General features: G+C 44.4%; 2 protein-coding genes across 7 annotated transcripts; one reads left to right on the plus strand and one right to left on the minus strand.

The window, feature by feature from the left end:
• Nucleotides 1-6,274: 6,274 nt before the first annotated feature.
• HSBP1L1 (heat shock factor binding protein 1 like 1) lies at nt 6,275-18,269 on the plus strand (the record flags this gene model as incomplete). Its single annotated transcript, XM_081096553.1, has 6 exons — nt 6,275-6,323; nt 6,529-6,704; nt 8,080-8,146; nt 9,010-9,104; nt 10,962-11,050; nt 17,009-18,269. The coding sequence occupies 5 exons, from the start codon at nt 6,275-6,277 to the stop codon at nt 11,046-11,048; spliced, it is 474 nt and encodes a 157-aa protein (XP_080952679.1). The 3' UTR covers nt 11,049-11,050; nt 17,009-18,269.
• On the minus strand, nt 16,358-26,210 carry TXNL4A (thioredoxin like 4A). Of its 6 annotated transcripts, none has more exons than XR_013996332.1 (5): nt 26,150-26,190; nt 25,719-25,891; nt 23,490-23,559; nt 18,544-18,647; nt 16,358-16,796 (listed from the first exon to the last, which is right to left on the minus strand). XR_013996332.1 is itself a non-coding variant. In XM_081097289.1 (4 exons), exons 2-4 carry the CDS (start codon nt 25,869-25,871, stop codon nt 16,625-16,627), a joined length of 429 nt encoding a protein of 142 aa, XP_080953415.1. In that variant the 5' UTR covers nt 25,872-25,891; nt 26,150-26,210; the 3' UTR covers nt 16,358-16,624. The 6 variants fall into 6 exon arrangements, 4 of the variants coding, with proteins under 4 accessions (XP_080953415.1, XP_080953417.1, XP_080953416.1 ...); XR_013996333.1 differs by having other exon boundaries at nt 26,083-26,151; XM_081097289.1 differs by lacking the exon at nt 23,490-23,559 and having other exon boundaries at nt 26,150-26,210.
• Between the last annotated feature and the right edge of the window lie 3 nt (nt 26,211-26,213).

A 26,213-nucleotide genomic window follows, 5' to 3' on the forward strand; every position in this document is an offset into this window, starting at 1 on the left:
GGGGCAGGAGGACCCTGTGTGAAGCCAGCCAACCCTGCCCTCCAGGGACCTGAGCAGGTAGGGCTCAGGGACCCCAGGATTCTGTCTATAGAGGAGCCCTATGAGGTCTCCCCTCAACCACGGCAGACCCTAAGCACTCCAGAAGGAAAGTCCTGGTGGATGAGCGGGTGGCCCCAGGAGCACACACCTGGTCCCCATCTTCCCCTCCACTCAGGTCTGGCTGTTTGCTTCCTATCTGGTAGGTTTTGTGGGAAATCCTAACAGTTACAGCCTGGCTAAGAGCAGCTCCCCAACAAGCCTGGTGTGATGGGGAGGGGGTGGGGGGCTGGAAAGAACCCAGGTTGCTCACACTCCTCTGAGGCAGCCGTCGTGTATTTCTAGTGTCTTAGTAACAAATTAACTTATAGAAAAATTATTTTTTGTGAAATATTAAAGAGCACAGGGAATGACCCCTCTGGCCAAGCCCTAGCTGCACCATATAGATAAGACCATAGCTGAATGCTACCCTTAGGAATGACGTATGTAAACATGATAGACACCTTCTGAGTGACACTGTGATAGATAACCAGCTTGTACTCTGATTAACACTTGTGTGATGACATATGTTACTGATAGCCACCTGGACTGCCATGGACTAGAACAGGCTTAAAAACAAGTCCCTGACTTCAGACATTGATCACCTTCTTGATCCACGCTCCACGCTCCACGCTCCACGCTCCACGCTTCCTTGCTCTATGCCCAACAGCAGAATGGCTAAACCTCTGATCACTGATCATGAGGCTTCTGTCACCCTCCTCCCGGTGACTCGACCCAGCCAGACGGCCAGCCACCCAAAGACAGATCCACTGCTGCCCACAGAAGACACCACTCTTTTCTGGGGACCCTGTTAAGCTTGAGCCCACTGCACCAGGAACCCTGTGAGTAATAAAGTGTGCTGTGTGATTTGCAACTGCATATTCTTGTGTGGCATAATTCCTCTGGCAGTCTTAACTATCCTATATAATAAAGTGGTAAAATGCAAATTGACCCTCACCCCATTGCACAAGATGGCCAGCCCCATGTGATCAAAGATGGCTGCCACGAGATGGCCGGCAAGGGAGGGTAGTTGTGGGCAACCAGGCTGGCAGGGGAGGGCAGTTAGGGACAACCAGGCCATCAGGGGAGAGCAGTTGGGGGCGACCGGGCCAGCAGGGGAGGGCAGTTGGGGGTGACCAGGCTGGCAGGGGAGGGCAGTTAGGGGCCAACCAGGGGAGTGGTTAGAGGGTGATCAGGCTAGCAAGCAGGCGAGTGGTTGGGAGCCAGCAGTCCCAGATTGTGAGAGGAATGTTCCGGACCTAAACCAGCAGTCGGACATCCCCCAAGGGGTCCCAGATTGGAGAGGGTGAAGGCTGGGCTTAGGGACACCCCCCCCCCTCCAGTGCACAAATTTCATGCACTGGGCCTCTAGGTCAGATGATAATGCCTACCCTTGGTCCTGCTTGCTTAGAGTAGTCTCTTCGCTAGCAACTACTTAATGTCCGAATACCTGCCCGGTTAAGTTTATCTCAAGGGACGCCTTGGATAACGCCCCATATACTCTACTCGGACATCTGGGTTATCACAATTCACTGTCCACTAGAAATGACAGAGAGCACAGCACCAGGCATGAATAGGAAAACAAAAACACAACACAGAGAAGGAAGCCAGATTGGGCTGGAAAGAAACTAGACGTGTTCCTACTTAGCCACTTCCTCCCCAGCTGTAAAGACTCTAGAACAGTGGTTCTCAACCTTCCTAATGCTGCGACCCTTTAATACAGTTCCTCATGTTGTGGGGACCCCCAATTTCATTGTTACAAATTGAACATAATTAAAGCATAGTGATTAATCACAAAAACAATATGTAATTATATATGTGTTTTCCGATGGTCTTAGGCGACCCCTGTGAAAGGGTTGTTTGACCCCCAAAGGGGTCGCGACCCACAGGTTGAGAACCACTGCTCTAGAATGTTTCTCTCTGTTCTGGAGGTTAGAGGAAGGACACAGGCTGCCCTTCTGGCACTGGAGCATCTGGGTCAGGCTGTTGACCCTGTTTTCCTGGCACATATAGGCAAATTGGTGGCCAGCCCAAAGCCACCTGCTACTCTGAGTCCATAAGGCTTTTTTGGGGGGAGGAGCACCCACACCAGGGAGCACCACCAGAGTCCACTCAAGTCTGGGCAGCCTTGTTGGTAGCCAGGTTTGAGAGCCACTGTTTTAAAAAACAATACCCAATATAGGAAATCCTCAGGACTCAGAATAATTTGCTTCCAGGAAAAAGGCCATTACTTTCAATGTGGCCAGAATTGCAAAGTAAAAAGTTAGTTTAAAAATAAGCCTTGGCCAGTGTGACTCAGTTTGTTGGAGAATTGTCCAAAAGGTGGTGAGTTGAATTCCCGTCAGGGCACATATCCAGGTTGTGGGTTCAATCCCCGGTCAGGGCAGCAACTGATCTCAATGTTTGTTTCTCTCTCTCTCTCTCTCTCTCTCAAAATAAATTAAGTTTAATTGAAAAATAAAAATAGTTGATAATATTGCATTAAAAAATGAAAGCTAGCCCTAACTGGTTTGGCTCAGTGGCTAGAGCATTAGCCTGCAGACTGAAAGGTCCCAGGTTCAATTCCGGTCAAGGGCATGTACCTTGGTTGCGGGCACATCCCCAGTGGGGAGTGTGCAGGAGGCAGCTGATCAATGTTTCCCTCTCATCGATGTTTCTAACTCTCTATCCCTCTCCCTACCTCTCTGTAAAAAATCAGTAAAATATATTTTTTAAAAAATCATATATGAGCATTTATTCCAATACCATTCTCAGTATGGGAGAGCAGCAGGTCATTCACAAAAATCTGCTCTGCAGGCCCCCCTCCCCCATAAACCAGCTGCTTATTTAAAGTAGGACAAAGATTACATGGGGAAGTAGGGATTACCGGCATGGGGAAGTAGGAGGCTTGGGGGGGGGGGGACTCTATTGTTTGGGCAACAGGGTTGTTAATCTTTCCATGATAATAGGCAGTTCTTGAATGAGAATGATTCCAAGGTTGTCTCCTAGGTCCTGGGGGTGTACAACTCCCAGCCAGGTCAGAATGTCCTTTCTTTTTTTTCTTTTTTAATATATTTTATTTATTTATTTATTTTTTTTTACAGAGAGGAAGGGAGAGGGATAGAGAGTTAGAAACATCGATGAGAGAGAAACATCGATCAGCTGCCTCCTGCACACTCCCCACTGGGGATGTGCCCACAACCAAGGTACATGCCCTTGGCCAGAATCAAACCTGGGACCCTTCAGTCCGCAGGCTGCCGCTCTCTCCACTGAGCCAAACCGGTTAGGGCAGAATGTCCTTTCTTTAACCAACACAAGGCAATCATGGTTAACAGAGCCTGATTAATATTTCCCATACCCATAGCTAGTCCCCAATATCCTATCTTTGCCCCTAACATTTCCCCACTGCTATTTCTAAAATCTCGTATCTATGAGATTAGTTTTAGATGAAAAATCTCATCCTGCTGGACCACATCTGCTTCTGCCTTGAAAGCAGTTCCCAGGGATGGAACACACCAAATGCAGGATCTTGGATATATGTTCTATCAACTGAGAATTGTCAGAAGGATTAAAACAGCACACTCCTTTAAATTCCTCACAACCGTGGTGATGCTGCAGCAGCAAATAATCTACCGCTGCCCGATTCTCTAGAACTACCTCCCTGACCTGGCTCAGCTCTTGATTTAACCCCTAGATAGCCCTGGAAGTGGCATTCAGGGCTTTTACCATGCCAAAAGCCAGCCGGTCACTTCTACATTAAGGGAGCCTGCCATTACCAGCGTAACAAAAATGGCCAAAGCAATACAGGCAGCAGGGCTCCACAGGTGATCGTCATTGCAGTCCGGTGCCACAGACCCTGTGATGTTTCTGAAGCATAAAGGCAGTCAGTCATCCTAAGGAACAGCACACACACACACACACACACACACACACACACACGCACACTCGTGCTGTTAGCGGGGATAATTCTTTTGTCTCACATTTTGCTGCTGCTATTGTTATGTGTCTTTGCTTCCACAAATAGGCACTTCTTACTCAGACCCTCTTCCTCCCCCTCTGTGTCCTGCACAGTGTATCACCACTTACTTTCTGCAGCTTCACAGCACACCTTCACGTTCTCACATTGTAGACCTCCAAGGTCAGTTGCAGTAGCGGACTTTCCCCCTGAACCTAGTTCCTGAAACTTAATATTCTTAACAAAATGGGTGTCTGTTGAGTGATTCTCACTTCCATATTAATGAATTTGCCGCCCACAGATGCAGGATTAAGAATTCGATGCCTAACTAGGCAGCGTAGGTGAAAACCTATCCAGGTGCTCAGTTTGAAATGACAGATCCTATTTCTCCAGTAGAGATTGGGTCTCAGGGTCATCAGAGAATGTCTGAGTAGGTCTCCATTCGACCAGAGAGATTACAGTTGAGAAAAATATTTTAAAATACAAAGGGAGAGGGAGAAAGAATCATGGGTACAGGGATTCTTAGCCTAGGGTTTAGAAGGTTAGCTGGGAAGATGTGCTTTTAAAAAGATATATTGTAGTAAAATATGCATAACATCAGATTTACCATCTTAACCATTTACTTTTACTTTTACTTTTTGATTAATCCTCACCTGAGGATATTTTTTCCATTGACTTTTTAAAAATATTTATTAAATTAATTGGGGTTACATTGGTCAACATGAACATATAGGTTTCAGGTGTGGGTTTCTATGTTCCATTGACTTTTATTTTTATTATTATTTTTTAAATATATCTTTATTTATTTCAGAGCGGAAGGGTGAGGGAAAGAGAGATAGAAACATCAATGATGAGAGGAAATCATTGATCGGCTGCCTCCTACATGCCCCCCACTGGGGATCAAGCCTACAACCCAGGCATGTGCCCTTGACCAGAATCGAACTCAGGGCCCTTTAGTCCACAGGTTGATGCTCTATCCACTGAGCAAAACTGGCCAGGACTCCATTGACTTTTAGAGAGAGAGGGAAGGAGAAAGAAACATAGATGTGAGAAACATCAATTGGTTGCCTACTGACAGGCCCCAACCTGGGCCAGGGATCAAACCTGCACCCAGTTACCTGCCCTTGACCAGGACCCTTTGGTGCAAAGGCTGATGCTCTAACCACTAACACTGGCCAGGGCCATCCCAGCCATTTTATATGCACCGTTCAGTAGTGTTAACGTAAAAAAAACATTGAAACCTGTAAAGAATTTTTGCGAGTTTATTTGAGCCAAATGTCGACATATGCTGGGAAGCAGAACCTCAACGAATTGAGATAGTGCTCCGGAGAATGGCGGGGTTACATCCATATTTATACATTTGCAATCAAAGGAGGGACTTAGGTGGGTTACATGAAATTCATTGGTGACAGACTAAGGAGGAGGGATTAAGCGAAGGGGGGGGGAACCCTGGGATTGGATAAAAAGTAAAATGATGGACACATACTTAGGTGGGTACAGGATCAATTAACATGATAATGAAGGAATTTGTAGTATCTGTCCTGGGACCCAGCACATTTGGTTGTGCCCCAGGGGCTCCAGATAAAGGGAAGTCACAAGTTACCCAGACATTTCAAGCGTATGTTATAGACGCAAAAAGACAGATAGGCTCACTTAAGGTAAAGGTTGACCTTGTCAGTGAAGATACCGGCCCAGGACGTAACTGCCCACCATAACTGCTTTTAGTTAAGGTTTAATTTCAGACCATCCTTTGTGGTTACTTTAGGTCTCTGAGTTTGCAAGACCGCCATGCAGGCCTCCCCTGAGCTTGTCAGGTCAGCATGTGGCCCCTTTCGTCCACAGTAGCATTAAGTACATTCACAAGAAGACGGAGTAGACAGTGGGTGCCAGGGCCTGGGGGAGAGTGAGTGTTTAATGGGACAGGAGGTTCAGTTTGGGAAGATGAAAGGACTGTGTGGGTGGACGGTGGTGAGTGCTGCACAACAATGAATGTGCCTAAAACCACTGACCTGTGCACTTGACAATTGCTAAGACGGTACGTTTTATGTTGTGGATATGTTATTATTATAAGATGAGGAGGAGGAGGGGGAGCAGGAGGGGGAGGAGGGGGGAAAGGAGGGGGAGGAGGAGGGGGAAGAGGAGGGGGAGGAGAAGGGGGAAGAGGAGGGGGAAGAGGAGGGGGAGGGGGAGGAGGGGGGGAGGAGGAGGAGGAGGAGGAGGGGGAGGAGGGGGGGAGGAGGAGGAGGAGGAGTTCATGCTAGATCTATGGCTACCTCGTTCATCGCCAAAGTGATGAAAAAAGCAAACCAGAGCTGTGAGACCACTCAGACCAAAGGCCTGTCCCTGCAGAGTCCCAGCTCCGCCCCAGGGACGATGACAATGACCTTCAGGATGTAGCCGCCACCCTCCCAGGCCTTCTCCCAGGACCTGCCTGCAGCTTCAGCGTCTCCCGGCTTGGGCAGCCGCGCCCCGCCCAGGAATTCACCACCCACTGGCACCTAAGTTGCTGGCGGCTGCAGCTCGTTCAGGCTCTCAGGTGTTCACTCCGCAGCCAGAGCCACCGCTGCGGGTACCAGATAGGATCACGGCGGCGCTGACCCACCAGAGCCACCTGAACCCCCTGGACCGCTGGCCCACCCGAGACCACATGGAGGCGCAGGGACACCAAGACCCGGGGGGCGCGCTGCGGGAACTGGTGAGTGGGGACCCCGCCCCCCTCACCTCCCTCCTGGCCCTCCCGGTGCCTCACCCCTTCCCGGGCCAGGGATGGGGGTGGGGACGTGCGGGCGCCCTGCTGTAGGGGGCAGCCCGGCAGTGCCCCCCACCCACACTCCTGCTGGCAGAGACCAGGAAGCACATTTAAGCAGCGGTTCTCAACCTGTGGGTCACGACCCCTTTGGGGGTCGAACGACCCTTTCACAGGGGTCGCCTAAGACCATCCTGCATATCAGATATTTACATTACGATTCATGACAGTAGCAACACTACAGTTATGAAGTAGCAACGAAAATAATTTTATGGTTGGGTCGCAATATGAGGAACTGTATTTAAAGGGCCAGAAGGTTGAGAACCACTGATTAAAAGGCTGATGCCTATGTCTTGTTAAAAAGAATTTGTCAGATGTTGGTACTTAAACCTTTTTCCCCAGGAAGGCAAAACCCACTCAAGGAAGGAAACAGCTGCTGGCAGCTGGCAGCAGTCTTCACACAGAAATGCAGGTTCTAGATTGCAGGTTCCTGATGGATCCTCCCTTCCCCCAACTGGTGGGCGGGGTATGACATAACCTGCAGCCCAGAAATACCTGAGTGACTAACCAGGTACCTTATATGGACTATGCATTGGACCACCAATCCACACCTGCCAAATACCCTAAGCCCTTGTCCTATATGGACAATGCAGTAAGCCACCAATCAGTGTGCGCCGAGTACACTAAGCCCCCCACCCCTCCCCATTCCGCCCCTCAAAAGGCGTGCCCACCCCTGCACGTGTTGCTGTCTTCCCCTTGTGAGGCAGCCCGGCGGCTGCTTCTCCTCTAATAAAGACTGTAGTCCTGGTTTTAGGCCTCCATCTGATCTTTCAGTTCCCTACTCTGTGGAGATAATCCTTGAGATTTCATTTGCAAAGTATGAAGCAACATGTAAAGGTGGCCTGCCTTCCTGGCAGTGGTGGCATTTCTGTGAGACATTCCTGCCATGCTGATCCCAACTAATGACCCCTAGTAAGGGGGCAGAGGCCGCCTGTGTCCAGGCTGTCAGCTCCTGTGAGAAGGCTCTGAGGAGCCCAGGGTGACTAAGGTGTTGCCTGTTGTCTTCCGGACATTGTAGTCCTGGTGCTCACGTGTAGGTGTAGAATCCTGTTGGGTGAGTTTCTGTGTGTGGTGTGAGGTAGGGGCTGGCCTGCTTAGTCATTTATGTACTTGGTCCTCAATGTCCCTCACTACTAGTTGAAAAGACTTTCCTTGTCAAAAATCAACTATATATGTGGACAATTCTAGTCCATGATGCTTAAAATGCCCCATATCAAGAGTAAATGTTATATATATTCAATTGTCCTATGGTTTATTTTTTCAGGCAGAAAATCTATTTCAGGAACTTCAAGAACATTTTCAAGCTCTGACTGCAACATTAAACCTCAGGAATATCCTTTTCCATCTTATAGCAAATACTGAGATGCTTTGAACTGTTAAATTACCATGGAATCTCTTTTTAGTGGAGATTTGTTGACCTCGGATTTCCTTGCATCCTGATGTAATTACCAGGCAGGTAATTTCTTCCTGCTTGACCGGCAGAACAGGGCATTTTGTGTGGCAATAAAATACGTGGACGCACTGCACATGACTCCCCAGCGGGCCAAGCCCTATAAAAATCGGCGGTCTGCTAGGTAATGTCATACTCTACGCACTCAGAAACCGGCAGACAGAACACAGAAGGCCTCTGACATAGGGTGTTACACCTGGCTCCCCTATCTGTTTGGTTTGGTTTTATAACTTGAGCAGCTCACTGTTTTGTTAAGACATGAATTCAAACACAATTAGAATAGAATGTTTGTTTCCAGTTGGAGCAAATTCAGACAAGGGTAACATCTGCCCTACTTGAGCTCCTTAAAAATTGTGCAAAGTATTTGCACATGGAACTTGGAATTTCTGATTCTGTAGCTGGGTTCCCACAGATGGGAAAAAATGATTCTTAGAGACATGATAAAGTTAAACTGAGTTAATGTCCATTATGTTTACATCCTCATTAGAGTTTTGTTAAGACATAGTTAAACATACCAGAGTAACACACATCCCTGAGTCTGTGTCCTCGCAGGGGAGCCAAGTTTCAGAGCCGAGCTCACATTCAGAGGCTAGAGACATCCTACACAAACCTCAAGGGAGTCTCTGCACTGACCCCCAGATGTCTTACAAGTTGCCCGGCCAGGGTATGTGTCAGACCCCCAGCTGGGCTGCAGGTTGAAGCAGGGCTTTCTGGCCACGGGCTCTGGGCTCCTTAACGTGGAACTGGGAGAAATGGGAAACCGCCTCCAGGACTTGCAGAAGAATGTGAATGCCTTAATGGTGCAAGCTGGGATCAACAATGCTATCAAAGAACAAACGGTAAGACCATTACTAGGAAACTAAATAAGTTTACTTCATGCAGACCTTGTGATTGCTTTCATCTTGAGAAATGCAATCCCATATTTGGTCACTGTGGGAATTACTGCCTCTGTACTAGATGAGAAGCCTTCAGGAAGAACAAGCCTTGTACAAATGCTCCTTTCTAAATAGACCCACTTAAACACTCTGTCATACTTCCTTTAAAAGTGTACATTTTATCGCTTCTCGGCCTTTTGGCTAAGATCAAGTGTAAAAGTGTACATTTTAAATGAAACACTTTATTATTTAAAAATTGAATCTAAAAAATTTTAAATATAATAAATATTGGATTTTACTCAAGTACCTATTGGCCCTCACCCCTCAGATTAATCTTTAGTCAAAACACAAATTATGATGATTTAGACATTGGAGATTATAACTACCAGTTTCTGTTTGAAACCACATATTCATGGAACCATTTTAAGAAGAAATGTTGCATTAAGCCCTCAACCCATTGCCAGAGTCTGGAGGATCCCACCCAGTCCCACCATGCAAACATTTCTTTTCCAGTGGAATTTTGCACTGAATCTTGAGATGCAAATAAATGCTTAGCTTCTGATCTCAGACTGAATTTATGTCCATGTGATGTATGTGGAGATGCACAACTTTATTAAGATATGTATGCATGTTCTACTGACATACTATTCTGACTATATAAGCATATTTTAATAATTACATGCCTTCGTTTTTCTTGTTTTCCCATTTCTTTGACAATTGTCATCCTAAGTCATCTGGCAAATTATCTGTAGCTATCCTGCTAAATCAGAGCTAGTTCACTTATCCTATCTACATCTGGAATTCCAGTAGAAAGATAGCTGTCCCATGTCCTGCTACTCATGAGCACTCCTCTGAAATTCTGCCTGTAGGGTGAAAATACACCTTTCCCTATTAAGGTTGCATCAGACAGGGCCACCTGCCCAGCAGTCCTGTCTAGGCCTACTGGACGCTAAGCCCTCCACATCTGAGGGCTAATTGGTGATAAGCCAGTGCCTGAAAGAAGGGACAAGTGGGCCAATTTCTGCAGGATCCTGAGTTGGCACACTGCCAGGCACAGGATGGCTGTTTGACAACTTTGTCCCTTCCCTTCATCACCTGCACTCCAGCAGGGTTTTAAATTTGGTCAAACCCACTAAATATAAGGCATCAAATTAAATGGTTAAGTATCAAGACTTCACTCTTTTTTATATTTTTAAATTGATTTTAGAGAGAGGGATAGAGACAGAGGTAGGTATATATATATATATATATATATATATATATATATATATATATATATATAGAGAGAGAGAGAGAGAGAGAGAGAGAGAGAGAGAGAAACATTGATCAGTTGCCTCCCAAAGGTGTCTGGGCTGGGGATCAAACCTGCAACCTAGGTATGTGCCCTGACCAGGAATTGAACCCACCACCTTTCAGTATATGGGACAATGTTCCAATCAACTGAGCCACACTGACCAGGGCAAGACTTCATCTTTTGATGCACATATAGTCATCATTTAAAGCAGCACAAGAGAAGGCCAGGTATCTAAATGTTTGTTCAAAACTGTTAGTTTTTTACATTAAAAGAAAGACCTAAATAAGTTGTAATCTGCTTGGCTAAATCTGTGCTTGTTGGTGACACTAGGTCAGGCCTCGTGTCATGGGTTTCAGTGGATTCTGCAAAGCCCCTAAACTTAAGTCCCTGTTGGGGGTGGGTGGTGACTGGGAGGAGAGTCCATGACCCAAAATGTTAAAAACTACTGTTCTGTATTCTAAAAGATCTGGCTGTGTGTCCCCTTCCACAGTAAATGTAACACTTTTCCCATGTTTACTTCAACACAGACAGGAGTGAGCTCTCTGGACACCTGTGACCCGGGTGATGGAATGTCAATGCTAATTGATGCGAAGCACACTGTTCACTCACCTTGATGGTGAGTCCACCTTGACTCCATCTGACTAAAATGAAAGTCACTTAACATTATGTTTTTCTATAAACTGAATTTTTCCTATATATATGTTCTGGTAATTACAGGTATATTCATTGAAAGCTTAGATTCCAGTTTTTTTTAACTGTACATTAATTCATATATAAGTAAATCTTACCTCTTTCCAATCTTTTTTCTTACACCTGCACTTACACTTGAAAATGTGATCAAATGAAAACTGCTTTTTGAGTTATAACCTACATAACTTGAGTTCTGATTTTCATAGTTAAAAAATCATTTTGGTAATATTAGAAATTAAAAAAAAACACAGGCAATGTGATAAGAATGTAATTCCAAAGATAACTGACACAACAAAAGGTGTTTGCTGCCTGGCCCACGTGGCTCAGTGGTTGAGCATCGACCCATGAACCAGAAGATCACAGTTCTATTCCCAGTCAGGGCACATGCCCAGGTTTCCGAGGTTGATCCCTAAGAGGAGGCATGCAGGAGGCAGTTGATCATTCTCTCTCATCGGTGCTTCTCTCTATCCCTCTCCCTTCCTCTCTCTAAAATCGATAAAAACATTATTTTTTAAAGTGTATGATTCGTTGATTTTTAAATACATTTACTAAGTTGTACAACCTCACCACAATCTAATATTAGAACATTTCCAGCACCCACCCACCCCAAACCTATCTGCTTGCAGTCAGTACCTCTTCCCACCCTGGCCAACCACTAATCTACCTTCTATCTCTGTAGATTCATCTTTTCTGGATGTTTCCAATAAGTGGAATCAGACAATATAAGGACTTCTACATCCATCTTCTTTCACTTAACATCAATAAAATAAAAATAAAAAAAGATGTTTGCTGAATGGCAGAATGTCTCCCTCCATCCACACCATTTTGTAAATCACACAAGAAAAGCATGAGCTGTGATTCAAATTTTTTTCTGAATTAAATTCTATATAGATCTTTTTTTTTAAATTAAATCTTTATTGTTCAGATTATTACATTTGTTCCTCTTTTTCCCCCCCCATAACTCCCCTCCTCCCAGTTCCCGCCCCACCCTCCGCCCTCACTCCCCACCCACTGTCCTCATCCATAGGTGCACGATTTTTGCCCAGTCTCTTCCCGCATCTCCCACACCCCTTTCCCCCCCAAGAATAGTCAGTCCATTCCCTTTCTATGTCCCTGATTCTATTATAATCAACAGTTCATTCTGTTCATCAGATTACTTATTCACTTGATTCTTAGATTCACTTGTTGATAGATGCATATTTGTTGTTCATAATTTGTATCTTTACCTTTTTCTTCCTCTTCCTCTTCTTAAAGGATACCTTTCAGCATTTCATATAATCCTGGTTTGGTGGTGATGAACTCCTTTAGCTTTTCCTTATCTGTGAAGCTCTTTATCTGACCTTCAATTCTGAATGATAGCTTTGCTGGATAAAGTAATCTTGGTTGTAGGTTCTTGGTATTCATCACTTTGAATATTTCTTGCCACTCCCTTCTGGCCTGCAAAGTTTCTGTTGAGAAATCAGCTGACAGTCGTATGGGTATTCCCTTGTAGGTAACTGAGTTTCTTTCTCTTGCTGTTTTTAAGATTCTCTCTTTATCTTTTGCTCTTGGCATTTTAATGATGATGTGTCTTGGTGTGGTCCTCTTTGGATTCCTTTTGTTTGGGGTTCTCCGCGCTTCTTGGACCTGTAAGTCCATTTCTTTCACCAGGTGGGGGAAGTTTTCTGTCATTATTTCTTCAAATAGGCTTTCAATATCTTGCTCTCTCTCATCTTCTGGCACCCCTATAATTCTGATGTTGGTACGCTTGAAGCTGTCCCAGAGGCTCCTTACACTATCCTCGCATTTTTGGATTCTTTTTTCATTTTGCTTTTCCGGTTGGGTGTTTTTTGCTTCCTCGCATTTCAAATCATTGACTTGATTCTTGCGCTCCTCTGGTCTGCTGTCGGGAGTCTGTGTAATATTCGTTATTTCAGTCCGTGTATGCTTAATTTCTAGGTGGTTCCCCAATATAAGATCGAGGGTCTCATTAGTTTTCTTGTAGATCTCATTAAGTTTATCGGCGGCTTCTAAACAGTTCTTGAGAGACCTTAAAAGTGTGGTTCTGAACTCTATATCTTCCATTGACAATTTTGTCCTGTTTCTTTGTCTCCGCATTTTGTTATGCTTCCTTGGTGCACCCCCTAGTGGTCTTTGTGTGCAGTCTTATAGTTAAACCTTGATTGTTGTAGCTAATTCCAGGGAGGGTTTGACCTCCAGGCCCTATATAGATCTTTTTAAAAAAAAAAAAAAAAAAGATCATAAGCAGTTTTCTGGTGTAAGTTGCTTTCTATATGTTTTTTAATTGATTTTTTTTTTTTTTTTAGAGAGAGAGGAAGAGACAGGGAGAGATAGAAACATTGCCGAGAAACATCAACATCAACTGGCTGCCTCCTGCATGCCACCCACTGGGGATTGAGCCTGCAACCTGGGCATATGCCCTGACCAGGAATCGAACCAGTGATCTCTTTGGTGCATGGGTTGACGCTCAACCACTGAGCAGACCAGCTGAGCAGAAGTTGCTTTTTAAATGGCTGCATCACTTTGTTACCAGAAAATCAGTGGGCCAGATTTCCCAGACACTAGTGGGCATGAGATTCTTGGGGTACCGCTGAAATAGTATTTTCAGAAGCCCCCATGGGAGAATGAGATGTGGTAAAAAGCTGTGTTTGGAGTTACTTTCCTTGTGTTATAAAGTCTCATGTCCTTTAACCTAATTCTGAAAAAGGTACAGCTGGGAGTTCAGCAAAACCAAGAGCAAGGCAAGGCCAGTGTCCCAAGCTTCAGATCCATGTTGCAGCTGGGTCCAGTTCAGCATCAGGCTAATTAAAGTCCATCAGTCCATTGTGTGGAGCCCACGGTGCTGAGGCACATGGGCGAATGCAGGGGAACGTGCCCCCTGCAATGGGAGAAGCAGGAGTGCAGGCATGCAGAAGAGGCAAGGGCCAAGAGAGGGAACTTCTTTTGTTCAGAAGTTTAAATATTCAGGTTTCATGCCCTTGTAGTGGCCACACCTATTCTGGCCACTAATTTGTTCTCAGGTGTGACTGACAGACACCTTCCCAAGTCACTCACTTTACTGGGCATGCGTGTAAACTGTCTTTGTCCATTTCCTTCCCCCATCAATCGGTGGGGAACAGACTTGGAGAGTATTAAATTAACAAAGCTGTGTAAATGGCATGCCTATTATCTAGTCTTCCCTTTACTCCTTTCCTATTAAGTAATAACCAGGTTATTACAATGGTATCAAGTCACCATTTCCAGTCACAGTGTTTATTGAAGACTAATGTTAATCTGTCTAGTCCAGACAGGCTCTGATGGCAACACTCTCCAAACCAAACTAATTTAAACCAAGAAGGCAGGTGAACCAGAAGCACTGCTGACTCCCGAGGTAACCCTCACCTCTCACCCCACTGGAGGCAGTTAGCAATTAGATCTTTGTAGGTTATGGAGAAACGCTTTCAAATAATTATCCAATTCCCTTTTTTCTGAGCCAGAGTAAAATAAACATGATCACCCCCAAAAGGGGTCAGTTGTAGGCTCTACTGTAAAAAATAACATTATTCCTGCATATAAAATAAATCATAGTCTTCATTTAAAAGTCAAAATCAACTACAGTTGGCCCTAGCCCAGCCCTGGGCAAACTACGGCCCGCGGGCTGGATCCGGCCCGTTTGAAATGAATAAAACTAAAAAAAAAAAAAAAAAGGCAGTACCCTTTTATGTAATGATGTTTACTTTGAATTTATATTAGTTCACACAAACACTCCATCCATGCTTTTGTTCCGGCCCTCCGGTCCAGTTTAAGAACCCATTGTGGCCCTCGAGTCAAAAAGTTTGCCCACCCCTGCCCTAGCCAGTTTGGCTCAGTGGATAGAGCATCGCTCTGAGGACTGAGAGGTCCTGGACTGAAAGGTCCCGGGTTCGATTCCCGTCACGAGCAGGTACCCCGGTTGCAGGCTCCTCCCTGGCCTAGGCCCTCGTTGGGGCTTGTGCAGAAGGCAACCAATCGATGTCTTTCCCTCTCTCTAAAACTCAACGGAAAAATATCCTTGGGGGGCCGGTTGCTCCAGGTGTGCTCCCCACACACGCACCAGTGCTCCTAACACATGCTTGGATGATCCCAACCACCCACCAGCATGCTTCTGGGATAGAATTAGAAGAGAAGCTTGAGAATGGTAAGACTGATTGAAGGGTCATGGATCATAGACTCCACAGAGAATACAGTATGTTTAAAGTACATTAGATGTAATATCAGAAGGAACAAAAAGCTTCCTTTTTAATCCTCATCCAAGAATACTTTTTCCCCATTGATTTTTAGATAGAGTTGGAAGGGAGGGAGGTGGGGGAAGAGAGAGAGAGAGAGAGAGAGAGAGAAACATCGATTGGTTACCTCCCATACACACTCCAACCAGGGCTGGGGCTCAAACCTGCAACTGAGGTACGTGCCCTTGACCAGGAATCAAGCCCTCAACCCTTTGTTCCGTGGGCCGACACTCCAACCACAGAGCCAAATAGAACAGGGCAGCAGCTTACCCTGTATTTAAAAGGAAGGCCCTCCCCCATCCCAATTATTTTTATTGCACTTTATTCTTGTAGTGTGTATTCCTTCTGAACTTAAGCCATTAGATTCTGTTGTGCCCCTTCTCCCCTCAGGGCCTCAGAATGACCTTATGTGGAGATAGGGCTGTTGTAGATATAATCAGTTAAGATGAAGTCATGCTGGAGTTGAGCAGCCCTGAGCCAATGACTGGTGTCCTTATAAAAAGGGGACACCTGGACACAAACACAACTCAGGGAAAAGGCCTGGAGAATATGAAGGCTCAGGTCGGGGTGGGTGGGGACAGGGTTAGGGAAGAGGCACCTGCGTCCCCAGATGTCCCGTCTCCAGACTGGTGAGACACACATTTCTGATAAATGCCTGGGCTGCAGTCCTCTGTTCCAGCAGCCCCAGGACACACATAGCTTCCACTGCCAAGTGTGCAAAACACGGCAGCCCAGCCTGGCCAGTGTGGCTCAATGGTTGAGCATCAACCCATGAACCAGGAGGTCACGGTTTGATTCCCAGTCAGGGCATGTGCCCGAGTTGTGGATTCGATCCCCAGATCGGCATGCAAGAAGCAGCTGATCAATGACTCTCTCATCATAGATGTTTCTCTCTCCCTCTCCCTTCCTCTCTGAAAATCTCTGAAAAAAAGTATTACAAAAAAAAAAAACAGAGCAGCCCACAGACCCCCTGAACTTCACTCCAATGGTAAAGAATCAAGTTTTTACTTCCAAAACCAGTAATCCATATAAAAAATAAACCATCAGGACTTTCCCATGATTGTGTATTTGTTTAGTTCAGCTAGATATTTACAGATATTTGCGAATATAAAAGTACAGTAGCCAGGCCAACGCCAGCTTGAGGCTGTGCAGCCCTCCTGTCCCTCCCCAGACTCCTCCTCAAAGGCTTCAGAGTCCACAGTGTCTCCACGTGAAAGTGACTCCCTGGGCAAACCCCCGCGCCTGGGGACAGGCACTCAGTATCGGTACTTCGTAGAGTAGTCCTTCGGGGACACGACCAGGCCACGGCCTTTGCGGGCGCCCCGGTACACGGTCTCAATGATATCGATCATCTCCTGCTTGTCCTCCATGGCCCAGTTGATCTTGTTGTTGTTGCCAGTGCCCAGGTCAATCATGATGTGCTTGTTCCTGCAGAGGAAACAGGCAAGGCTTATCAGAGCGTCTAGAAGGGCCCTGGATGGGTAGCTCAGTAGGTTAGAGAGTTGTCCCAGTATGCCAAGGTTGCAGGTTTGATACCCAGTCAGTGCACATGCATGAATAAGTGAAACAACAAATCAATATTTTTCTCGCTCGATCTCTCCCCCTTTCTCTCTCTCTAAAAATCACTATTTTTTTTTAAGCCTCTACAAGGGACCCCATGAAGAATGTCTGTTTCCCACTGTTACAGCTTTGGTTACTCGGCTCAGACTTGACTCTGACATGTGGCAACCAGCAGGGCAGCTGCCATGTCTGTCTGAGCCCCCCATGTTTCCACTGCCCAGAATGCACTACTAGTAAGCTGCCTGTCTAGAAGCAGATGGAGCCCTAGCCACAGCCAGCGAGTAGAGGTCTCAGACTCACGACCACAAAACGGGATTCAGCCAACTACCTAGGTGAGCCATATGGCTTCTTCCCCGACTGACTGCCTTTGAGAGACTCCAAGGAAACCTGCAGAACCTGCCCGGACTAGGACCTGCAGAACCCTGAGCTCACAAATGGTGCTTTCTGCCACAGAACTTGTGCTAACTTGTTCCACAGAATATGAAGCTAATACACACCCTACACAGTCCACCTGGACCATCCTCACCAACAGGGGCTCTACTTGTGAAGTGAACATTAATATTGCTACCCACCAACTTTTGTAGTAACAGTAACTATGAAATTTTGGCAAGTATAGCAATATTAAAGGGTTATTTCTTTCCTAATTAACCTTCCAGAACAGAGTTATTTTTGTACTCATGATGTTACTTAACTTGATTACATAAATCCCATCAAACATATGTGGCACCTGCATCAGACCCCTGGGTATGCAGCCAGTACATTCCCACGTTTTCCTTTGAAGCAAAGCCCGTACACTGTGGATACAAATTTGTCTGAGGCAATTAGGGAAATTCTATTCTTCATGCCAATAACTCATTGACTAGGGTCCACACAGAATGTTTTAGCTGATAAAATGATCTTGTGTTTATAAGCAAATAAATTAAGAACAGGTTTTTCCTCTTAGGTATCACAAAGAACATTAAATAGTGTCATGATATCATATTTTAAAATAGACATAGAGTTATTTTAAAACAGACATTTTTCATCAACAGATTATTTAAAGGTACCTTAAAGTTAATAAGAATGTCTTCCCTTTAATTACACTTCATCTAGGTTTCTGGGCAAAGTTACTTCAAAAGGGAAATTTATCACTGAGTAAATGATAAAACTACAATTGTTTAAAAATTATTGAAAGATCACATTAATTGCCTGGTGATACAATCTGTATGTGATATGACTACATAATGACTTCCTTCCAAGTAAGAGAATCTAAAGGCATCTCGATTACATTAAATATCCAGACCAACAATTTCAATTTAAACAGCAACTTTAAGAGAAAAGGAACCTCCCCCCCCCCCCCCCAAAAAAAAAAAAAAGAGAGAAAAGGAGCCCAGCCAGCATGGCTCAGTGGTTGAGCATCGATCCAGGAAACATAGAGGTCACTGGTTCAATTCCCAGTCAGGGCACATGCCTGGGGCTGTGGGCTCAACCCCCAGTGGGGGGATGTGCAGGAGGCAGCCAATCAATGATTCTCTCTCATCACTGATGTTTCTATTTCTTTCTCCCTTCCACTCTGAAATCAATAAAAATATAAAGAGGACAATTTAAATAACAAGTTTGAGAGAAGAGGACGTACCTGAAGAAAAACATGACAGTACATGGATCGTATAACTCATACATTTTGTTGAAATCAGGTACTTCTGTAATATCCACAAGATAAATAACTGCAAAATTTTTAACCTAAAAGTAAAGAATATTTTAAAAAACCTAAAATAAAAATCGATTTTTTTAATTCTGTAAAAGCACATTAAAAACGAAAACAATTATCTGTATATAACAAAACAATTTTCAAGCTCTCCAACATTTTCCCAGTAGAGTTAACACAGAAAAATAATTCAACAAGCTCAGGATACCGAGCAAATAATTGGCTATTTACAACTCCCTTTAACATTTTTTTAGAATAGCAAGTTACAAGAGCCTTCACAAAATATCCACAGACATATTATTCATGCTGATCTAGCAATAATCTATACGATCTTTTCCAAATGTATACTTTTACTAATACTTAATCACATGCATTGAACAACTGCTTTCCAACAAGCCATACATTCCCCATGTACTTGGGTTTGAACTCTTGTAAATAGTAACAAACTACTACTCCAAATAATATCGTATATAACAAATTTTCTTTAAATGCACATTCATCAGAGAAGATTTAGAAAACCCAAAGAACTAAAAATAAAATCACCTTCAATCCCAGCATAAACTTAATTACTGCAAAAGTATTTTTAGTACGTTCTTTCCCATTTTTCCTCCAACTGAGTCATGCAGCCAAGGCTCCTGGTATATATATTTTAAACTGTTTTAACAAAATGTGATCATATAGTGATCATACTACAATATTTACTACATTGCTTAAATTACAAGCATTCTCTTATATAAGCATTCTTTTATGGCTATCCTATATAATAAAAGTGTAATATGCAAATCGACTGAACAGCGAACGACCTGTCATTATAATGCACACTGACCACCATGGGGAAGATGCTCAACACAGGAGCTGCCCCCTGGTGGTCAGTGCGCTCCAAAATGGGGAACACCTCTCAGCCACAAGCCCAGCTGACTGCAGGAGAGTACAGCCGCCCACCTCCAAAGCAGCACTAAGCCATCAGTCGGACTTCCCCCTCAAAGGCTCCCGGACTGTGAAAGGGCACAGGCCGGGCTGAGGGACGCCCCCCCCTCCCCGCCCCGTGCACAAATGTCATGCACTGGACCTCTAGTATTAAATAATTAGTTCATCAAATGTCTATGCCATTACTTTACCTTTCTTCTGTTTCTTTCTGATTTTTCATGACTATAAAAAATTCATTTTCTTTAATATCAATTATTCCCCTGTGAACATTCTAATCCTTAAATTTGTGCACACATTCATTATTTTCTAAGGCTAAATTCCTAAAATAGAATTTCTAGAATAAAGAACATGACATTTTAAAGGCCCCTTATAAATACAGGGGTGGACAAAAGCAGGTTTATAGTTGTAATACAAATAAATCTATAATAATAAAAGGGTAATATGCTAATTAGATGGACGTTCTTCCTTCTGGACAAAGCCGCAGTGGGCAGCTGTGGCAGCGGCAGGTGGGGACTGGGGCCAAGGCCCTTGCACAAATTTCGTGCATCAAGCCTCTAGTACAGCGGTTCTCAACCTGTGGGTCGCGACCCCTTTGGGGGTCGAACGACCCTTTCACAGGGGTCGCCTAAGACCATGGAAAAACACATATATAATTACATATTGTTTTTGTGATTAATCACTATGCTTTAATTATGTTCAATTTGTAACAATGAAATTGGGGGTCACCACAACATGAGGAACTGTATTAAAGGGTCGCGGCATTAGGAAGGTTGGGAACTACTGCTCTAGTACAACAATAATAATGCAAGTCCTGGCTGGTGTGGCTCAGTTAGTTGAGCACTGTCCCAGGCACCAAAAGGTTACTGTTTTGATTCCTGGTCAGGGCACACACCCAGTTTGGGGCTTCACCCCCAGTAGGGGGCATGCAGGAGGCAGTCAGTCAATGTTTCTCACATCCATGTTTCTCTCTCTCTCTCTCTCTTCCCCTCTCCCTTGAAAGAGAGAGAATCATTGTTTGGCTGCCTTCTGCGCTCCCCACACTGGGCATCGGCCCGCAACCCAGGCATGCACCCTTACCAGAATTGAACCGTGACCTCCTGCTTCATAGGTCAATGTCAACCACTGAGCCATGCCAGTCAGGCTAAAATCACATTAGGATTTTTCAGATGAATCCCAAGCCACGTGAGGCAAGGAACCACGTCTGTAGTCTTTACTGATGTATCCTCGGAGCCAAACATCTGACACATTCAAGGCACTAGTAAATATTCGTTGAATGAATGAACTTTAACAATAAACTTATATTTCAAAACTCAAGAAACCCATTATTGTCACTAAGAACCATGGTTTTGGACAGTATGAACTTAACTCTATAATCCTGAGTTCAAACCTGCCTTAGGAGGTGTCAGGTCTAACCCCCTTCCTCAGAGGTGGGGTCCTGACAGAAGGTTCTCCCACTGCTGGCAGGAAGGGGCCATGCCACATCCAGTGGGGCGGCTATGTGAGCATGCTGCCCCTCACTCTGAATCCTCCCAGGTTTTCCTCTGGAAAAGCTCCCACCTGACAAAGCTTCTCCTCACGTGGATTTGGGTTCCTGTATTGCGATGCCTTTCACATAGAGAACTATGTCGCCTAAACCAGCGGTCGCCAACCTTCCGGACCTCACAGACCACCAGTGGTCCATGGACCACCGGTTGGCGACCACTGGCCTAAACAGTTCACATCCAGTAATGAATCTGCAGGTAACTAAAACCCCTGTGTATTTTTTTAATATACAACTGAAATTAAGCTAGGTGTCTATCTTTTCTCCATTTAAAAAATGTTCACTTGGAAAATATAGAAATGAAATGGAAAAATCACTCTTTTGTATTCAGCCCAGTAATTTTCAAACAAGTTATATAATTTAAAAACCATGACAGTCATAATATATTAGTGTTTTAAAGTGAGAGTAAATGTTTCCCTTTCCCAACTCAAAGCTTGTGGACGTTCCAGTTTAAATCCCAATCTCCAAGTCCGGACAGATAACTGCTAGCACCTGTTCAGGAGCTGTCATGAGGACCACGAGAGGGTCAGTTTCCTACCTGGCACTGTGCCTGGCCTAAATGTTCCCCTATCACTGGACACTGTGGTGGTTTCCACTTTTGCTATAAATGACAGCAATGGTCTCCTGAAGGGTCAGTTACTAAGAATGGCAGGACCATCTGACTATCGTTCATCAGGCTCTTCACACAATGCCAGCCATGTTCCTCAGGGTGATGCCAGCTCTACCACCTGAACATCACAACGTCCAGCACACCACACACTTCAACTCATTTTTAACTTTTTGTCTCTGATATACCTAAAAAACGACAGTGAACTATTTTAAGGTGTGTTTCTTTGACGTTTACTTAACCACTGAATTTCTTATTTTTTCAAGTTCTTTTCCCATTCACTCACAAGAACCATCTTTTTAAACAGTACTGTAAACGTATTTGCTGTATTTAAAATACATTTTGCCTACTATTAGTAATCTAACTGGTTGTTAAATAGTATTTTTTTAAACCAAGAATCATATGTACAAATTCATTTCTATTATCAAGTTATTTTTGAAATACATATTCTTTTGGTCATCTACAATAGTAAATATCCTTTCCATCTCTGTTGCCCACACATTTTATGAGCACACCTTCTTTTTCTTCAGCAAGTCAGTGATCAATCACCACTTGGCCCTTTTTATGGTGCTCCTCCCTCAGTTGAGAACCTATCTAATACACCAGAAAAATGTTCTGGGCTGTCAACTGGCTAATTATTACACTGATACTTAATTCATTTCAAATCCATCAAAAGATTCCATGGTAATTTTATTTTCTAAAACTATGTGCCCTGCCTGGCTGGTGTTGCTCAGTTGTTGAGCATCGACCTATGAACCAAGATTTCATGGTTCATAGCATTCCCAGTCAGGACATTTGCCCAGGCTGCAGGCTCCATCCCCAGTTGGAGGCATGCAGGAGACAGCCGATCAATGACTTCCTCTCAATCACTGATGTTTCTATCTCTCTATCTCCCTTCCTCTCTGAAATCAATAAATATATATATATACACACATATATATACACACAAATAAATAAATAAAACAAAAAACTATGTGCCCTGATTAGCTCTATTTACAATAACTGTTGCAAATTTTGTGATGTGAGATAGTAATAATAATGGTAGCTAATGATCACTGAATATACTACTTGATATTAACTCTGCCCTCACAACTCCCTATGAGTCCGGCACTGGTATCCCTTTCTTACAGACGAGTTATTTAATGCCATGCAGGCAGTAAGTGGCAGAATCCAGCTCAGTCTGGGCCCATAACCACTGCTCAATCCTGCCTCTCATAGCTGCTTGCTGCAAGGTGATTATATGCAGAGACACAAATCCCAGAGTGAATACAAAAACATGCTTTCTGCTGGTTCCTATCGATTTCTCAGACTGAGCACCAACTTCCACTGGTTCACTTTATGTGATGCTTCAGTAAGACCCCCCAGTCATTCCTAAAAAGTTTCATCCATATATTTGCCTTACATATAATTTCATCTAGAATGTATGCTCACCCGTCAATATCACTGAGGTTCTACATATTTTAAACTCTACTTATATGGGCTTTTTAACACAAAAATTAAATGTCTCACTTATTCTTAACCATCGGGGAATTTAGGAAACTGAGCTGTGACAAACTGTTCCTACAGAACGGCAGACAGCTCAGAGGGGCACAAAACGGTCTCTCTTCAGAGCTGTGCATAAAATCAGCTGCTAAACAGGAAACTTTGTTATTACCACTCTGCCAAACTTCAGACAGCTGTAAAATCGGTGAGCATCTCTGTTTCAGTAAAGCTCAAAACTAACCAGCACGAAGAGGGCTGGCACTGTCAGAGCATCAAGTCAATACACCACATTCCAGCCTCAACCCAGGAACTTTTACTCACTTTAAAACAGCTGGGATATCCAAACAGGGCTCGTAACAAGATGAGGAAGATCCCCCATTATCTGCCATTTCTGCAGAGGGAGATTTTTAAATAGAGTTAAGTTGTTCTTTATACTAAAACCTTCAATCTCAAAAATTTGTTGAGCTTCCCCAAAATAACTTCCAGATTTATAAACTCATATTTTGCCCTTATACTCAGAAGAAAGCAAAATGTTAATAGTCTTATAATGCATTTCAAGTTTGCATTTTGAATAGCTATATTATATAATACAATATTGAAAATTTGTTAAAATAAAAATCCACATTTTTGGACAAAAGAAAAAGGGTAACTTAAAAAACTAAAGGAAAATAGTCAAAGTGAGTCTAATTAAACTGCCCTTATTAACAGGTTCAATACAAGAAGAGTATGTCCACTAGTGACACAGCAATTCAGTCTCTGACATAAAAGCATCAGAAAAGAAGCACTCTGGTAAAAGTCCCTAAAAACTTACGTTAACACATAAAATATGTCTCCTAGCTAAGAACATCTTGCCAAGTTTTGCTCAGACATGAAGAGCCAACCAACCCTTCCGTCTCTAGCCACCCTAGCCTGGCGCTGAGGGCAGCAGATCTGGACATCACCTGGTGATTATGCCACCACCTGTAAGGTAGAATCCAGAACACACACCCTAGGTTATTTCAAAGTCAACATGCTAGTGATTTGCTTATCGGAAAGGTGCTTGGTAAAGTCTTCACTGAATTCAGCAGTATCTGCCCTTGACCACTATACAGTAGCTTAAACAATGAATAAATGATTCCCTGGCACCTCCTCATTCAAGGCTCTCTCTCCTGGGTTCCCCAGTCACCTACCTCCCCAAGCTCCTCAGGGTCCTGGGCATGTCTGACAAGTACAGCACTCATACTTGGACCCAGACCTCTGTTGAGAGGTTTCTGAAAGTCACACCACAATTCCCAGAGCAGCTTCTCTAAGAAGCCGTTTCTGAACCTCACCCAGACCCATACAATCAGAATCTCTGCGATGCACTCGGTAAGTATGCCAAGTGGTACTTATGATGACAGATATGGAAGAACAGTCCCTAAGGTCCACAATGTCATGACCCCTACATCACTCTGCCTCTCCTTCCAAATAGGAGGTAGTAAAAATCAGCTTTTCTATCCTAAGTACTAAATATATACTCTGTTATTATTTACTCACAGGTGTTATTTTAACCCAGACAATATTACCATCTCCTATTCCCATGAAAGAAAAGATGGGCCCTGACTGGTTTGGCTCAGTGGATAGAGCGTCGGCCTGTGGACTGAAGGGTCCCAGGTTCGATTCCGGTCAAGGGCATGTATCTTAGTTTCAGGCACATCCCCAGTAGGGGGTGTGCAGGAGGCAGCTGATCAATGTTTCTAACTCTCTATAGATCCCTCTCCCTTCCTCTCTGTAAAAAATCAATAAAATATATTGGGGGGGGGGAGGGAAGAAAGAAAAGATGGTTTCAGTGTTTCCACTTTTACTCTTCAAATGACCTTTCAAATCATTCATCAAACAGTAGTAAGTTAATAATTTCATTAACACCCTAATATATGTGTCTTTTGCCCTACTGTTAGAATTGCAAAAATCCAAATTAAAAGTTCTCTTAAAATGAGGAATTTTAAAAAGAATTAAGGCTCTGGTTACACAGAAACACCCTACAACTGCACCCTTACTGTCAGCAAACAAGCCCCTGCATTTAAATCATCTGTTATAAAACAAAACAAAAAACGACAAGAAGAGCTACTATGCTATTAACATACATGTTCGGCTTTATAAATACAACAAATAAACATGATACCAAAAAAAGGACAATCCTTTTAAGCTAAGCTATTTAAAAGGAGCTCCAACACTTGCCAAAGTATGCAAAAATATTGTGTTCTTACTACCATAGATGCAAATCTTGAAAAAACACCCTATCACTAGGAATTATTAAGTGATTTATCTAGGGAGAGGGCCCATTAACTTTTCTGTAACGTATGGCAATTTCTCCCAGAAGAAAAAGGCATAACCTATTGTGTACAATTTCAGGGAGCTCGTCCTCACATCGCCAGGTCAATCCTACATCTTCTGTTTATTTGCTGGCGCATTAAAATTTAGGGCATGAACAATGAGGGTGGAAGCCAGCTTTTAACCTCACTTTTAAATTTTCCTGTCAACTGGCAAAGCAAAAGAAAGCAGACACCGAGCCGACTGCCGCGCATGCGGTACCTTCTCCGCGATGCTGTACAGAACCTCGTCCATTTTCATGCACGTAGGGTCCCAATCGTGCCCGAACCGGATGACGACCACCCGGTCTTCTTCCGAAAGGATGGCCTGGTCCACCTGCCAGCCGTTGTGCAAGTGCGGGAGCATGTACGACATGTTGGCGACTCTAGCGGCCTCTGCGGGAGAGGGACTCGGTGGACGAGCTGCTTCCGGCTCAGTCACAGCACGCGGCGCTGGCCGGGGAGCTGCCACCGACCACCGCTCCCCTCCTCCCGGGCCCGCCCCCCGCCCCCCGCCCCCCGCCCGGGCCCCCGCTCCCACGCAGGACCCCACTACCCCCGTTCCTCCCCCGACCCCGGCTCCCGACCTGCACCCCCAGCCCGGACCCCCGGCTCCCTCCCGGGACCCCGCTCTCCGAACCGGATCGCTCCTACCTCCTCTCCTCGAACACCCGGCCTCCCGCGCAGCGACTGCCCTCGGCGTGCAAACGCACTGACG

Source organism: Myotis nattereri (assembly GCF_964212035.1).
Source record: "Myotis nattereri genome assembly, chromosome: 8".
Taxonomy (NCBI): Eukaryota; Metazoa; Chordata; class Mammalia; order Chiroptera; family Vespertilionidae; genus Myotis; species Myotis nattereri.

What these genes read in the sequence shown, in the direction of transcription:
- TXNL4A (XM_081097289.1), bottom strand. Translation starts at nt 25,871, where the DNA reads ATGTCGTACATGCTCCCGCACTTGCACAACGGCTGGCAGGTGGACCAG. An exon ending in TGTACAGCATCGCGGAGAAG is followed by an intron (nt 18,648 to 25,718) that starts GTACCGCATGCG and finishes CTTTACTTTTAG; the next exon opens with GTTAAAAATTTTGCAGTTAT. An exon ending in ACTGTCATGTTTTTCTTCAG is followed by an intron (nt 16,797 to 18,543) that starts GTACGTCCTCTT and finishes TTTCCTCTGCAG; the next exon opens with GAACAAGCACATCATGATTG.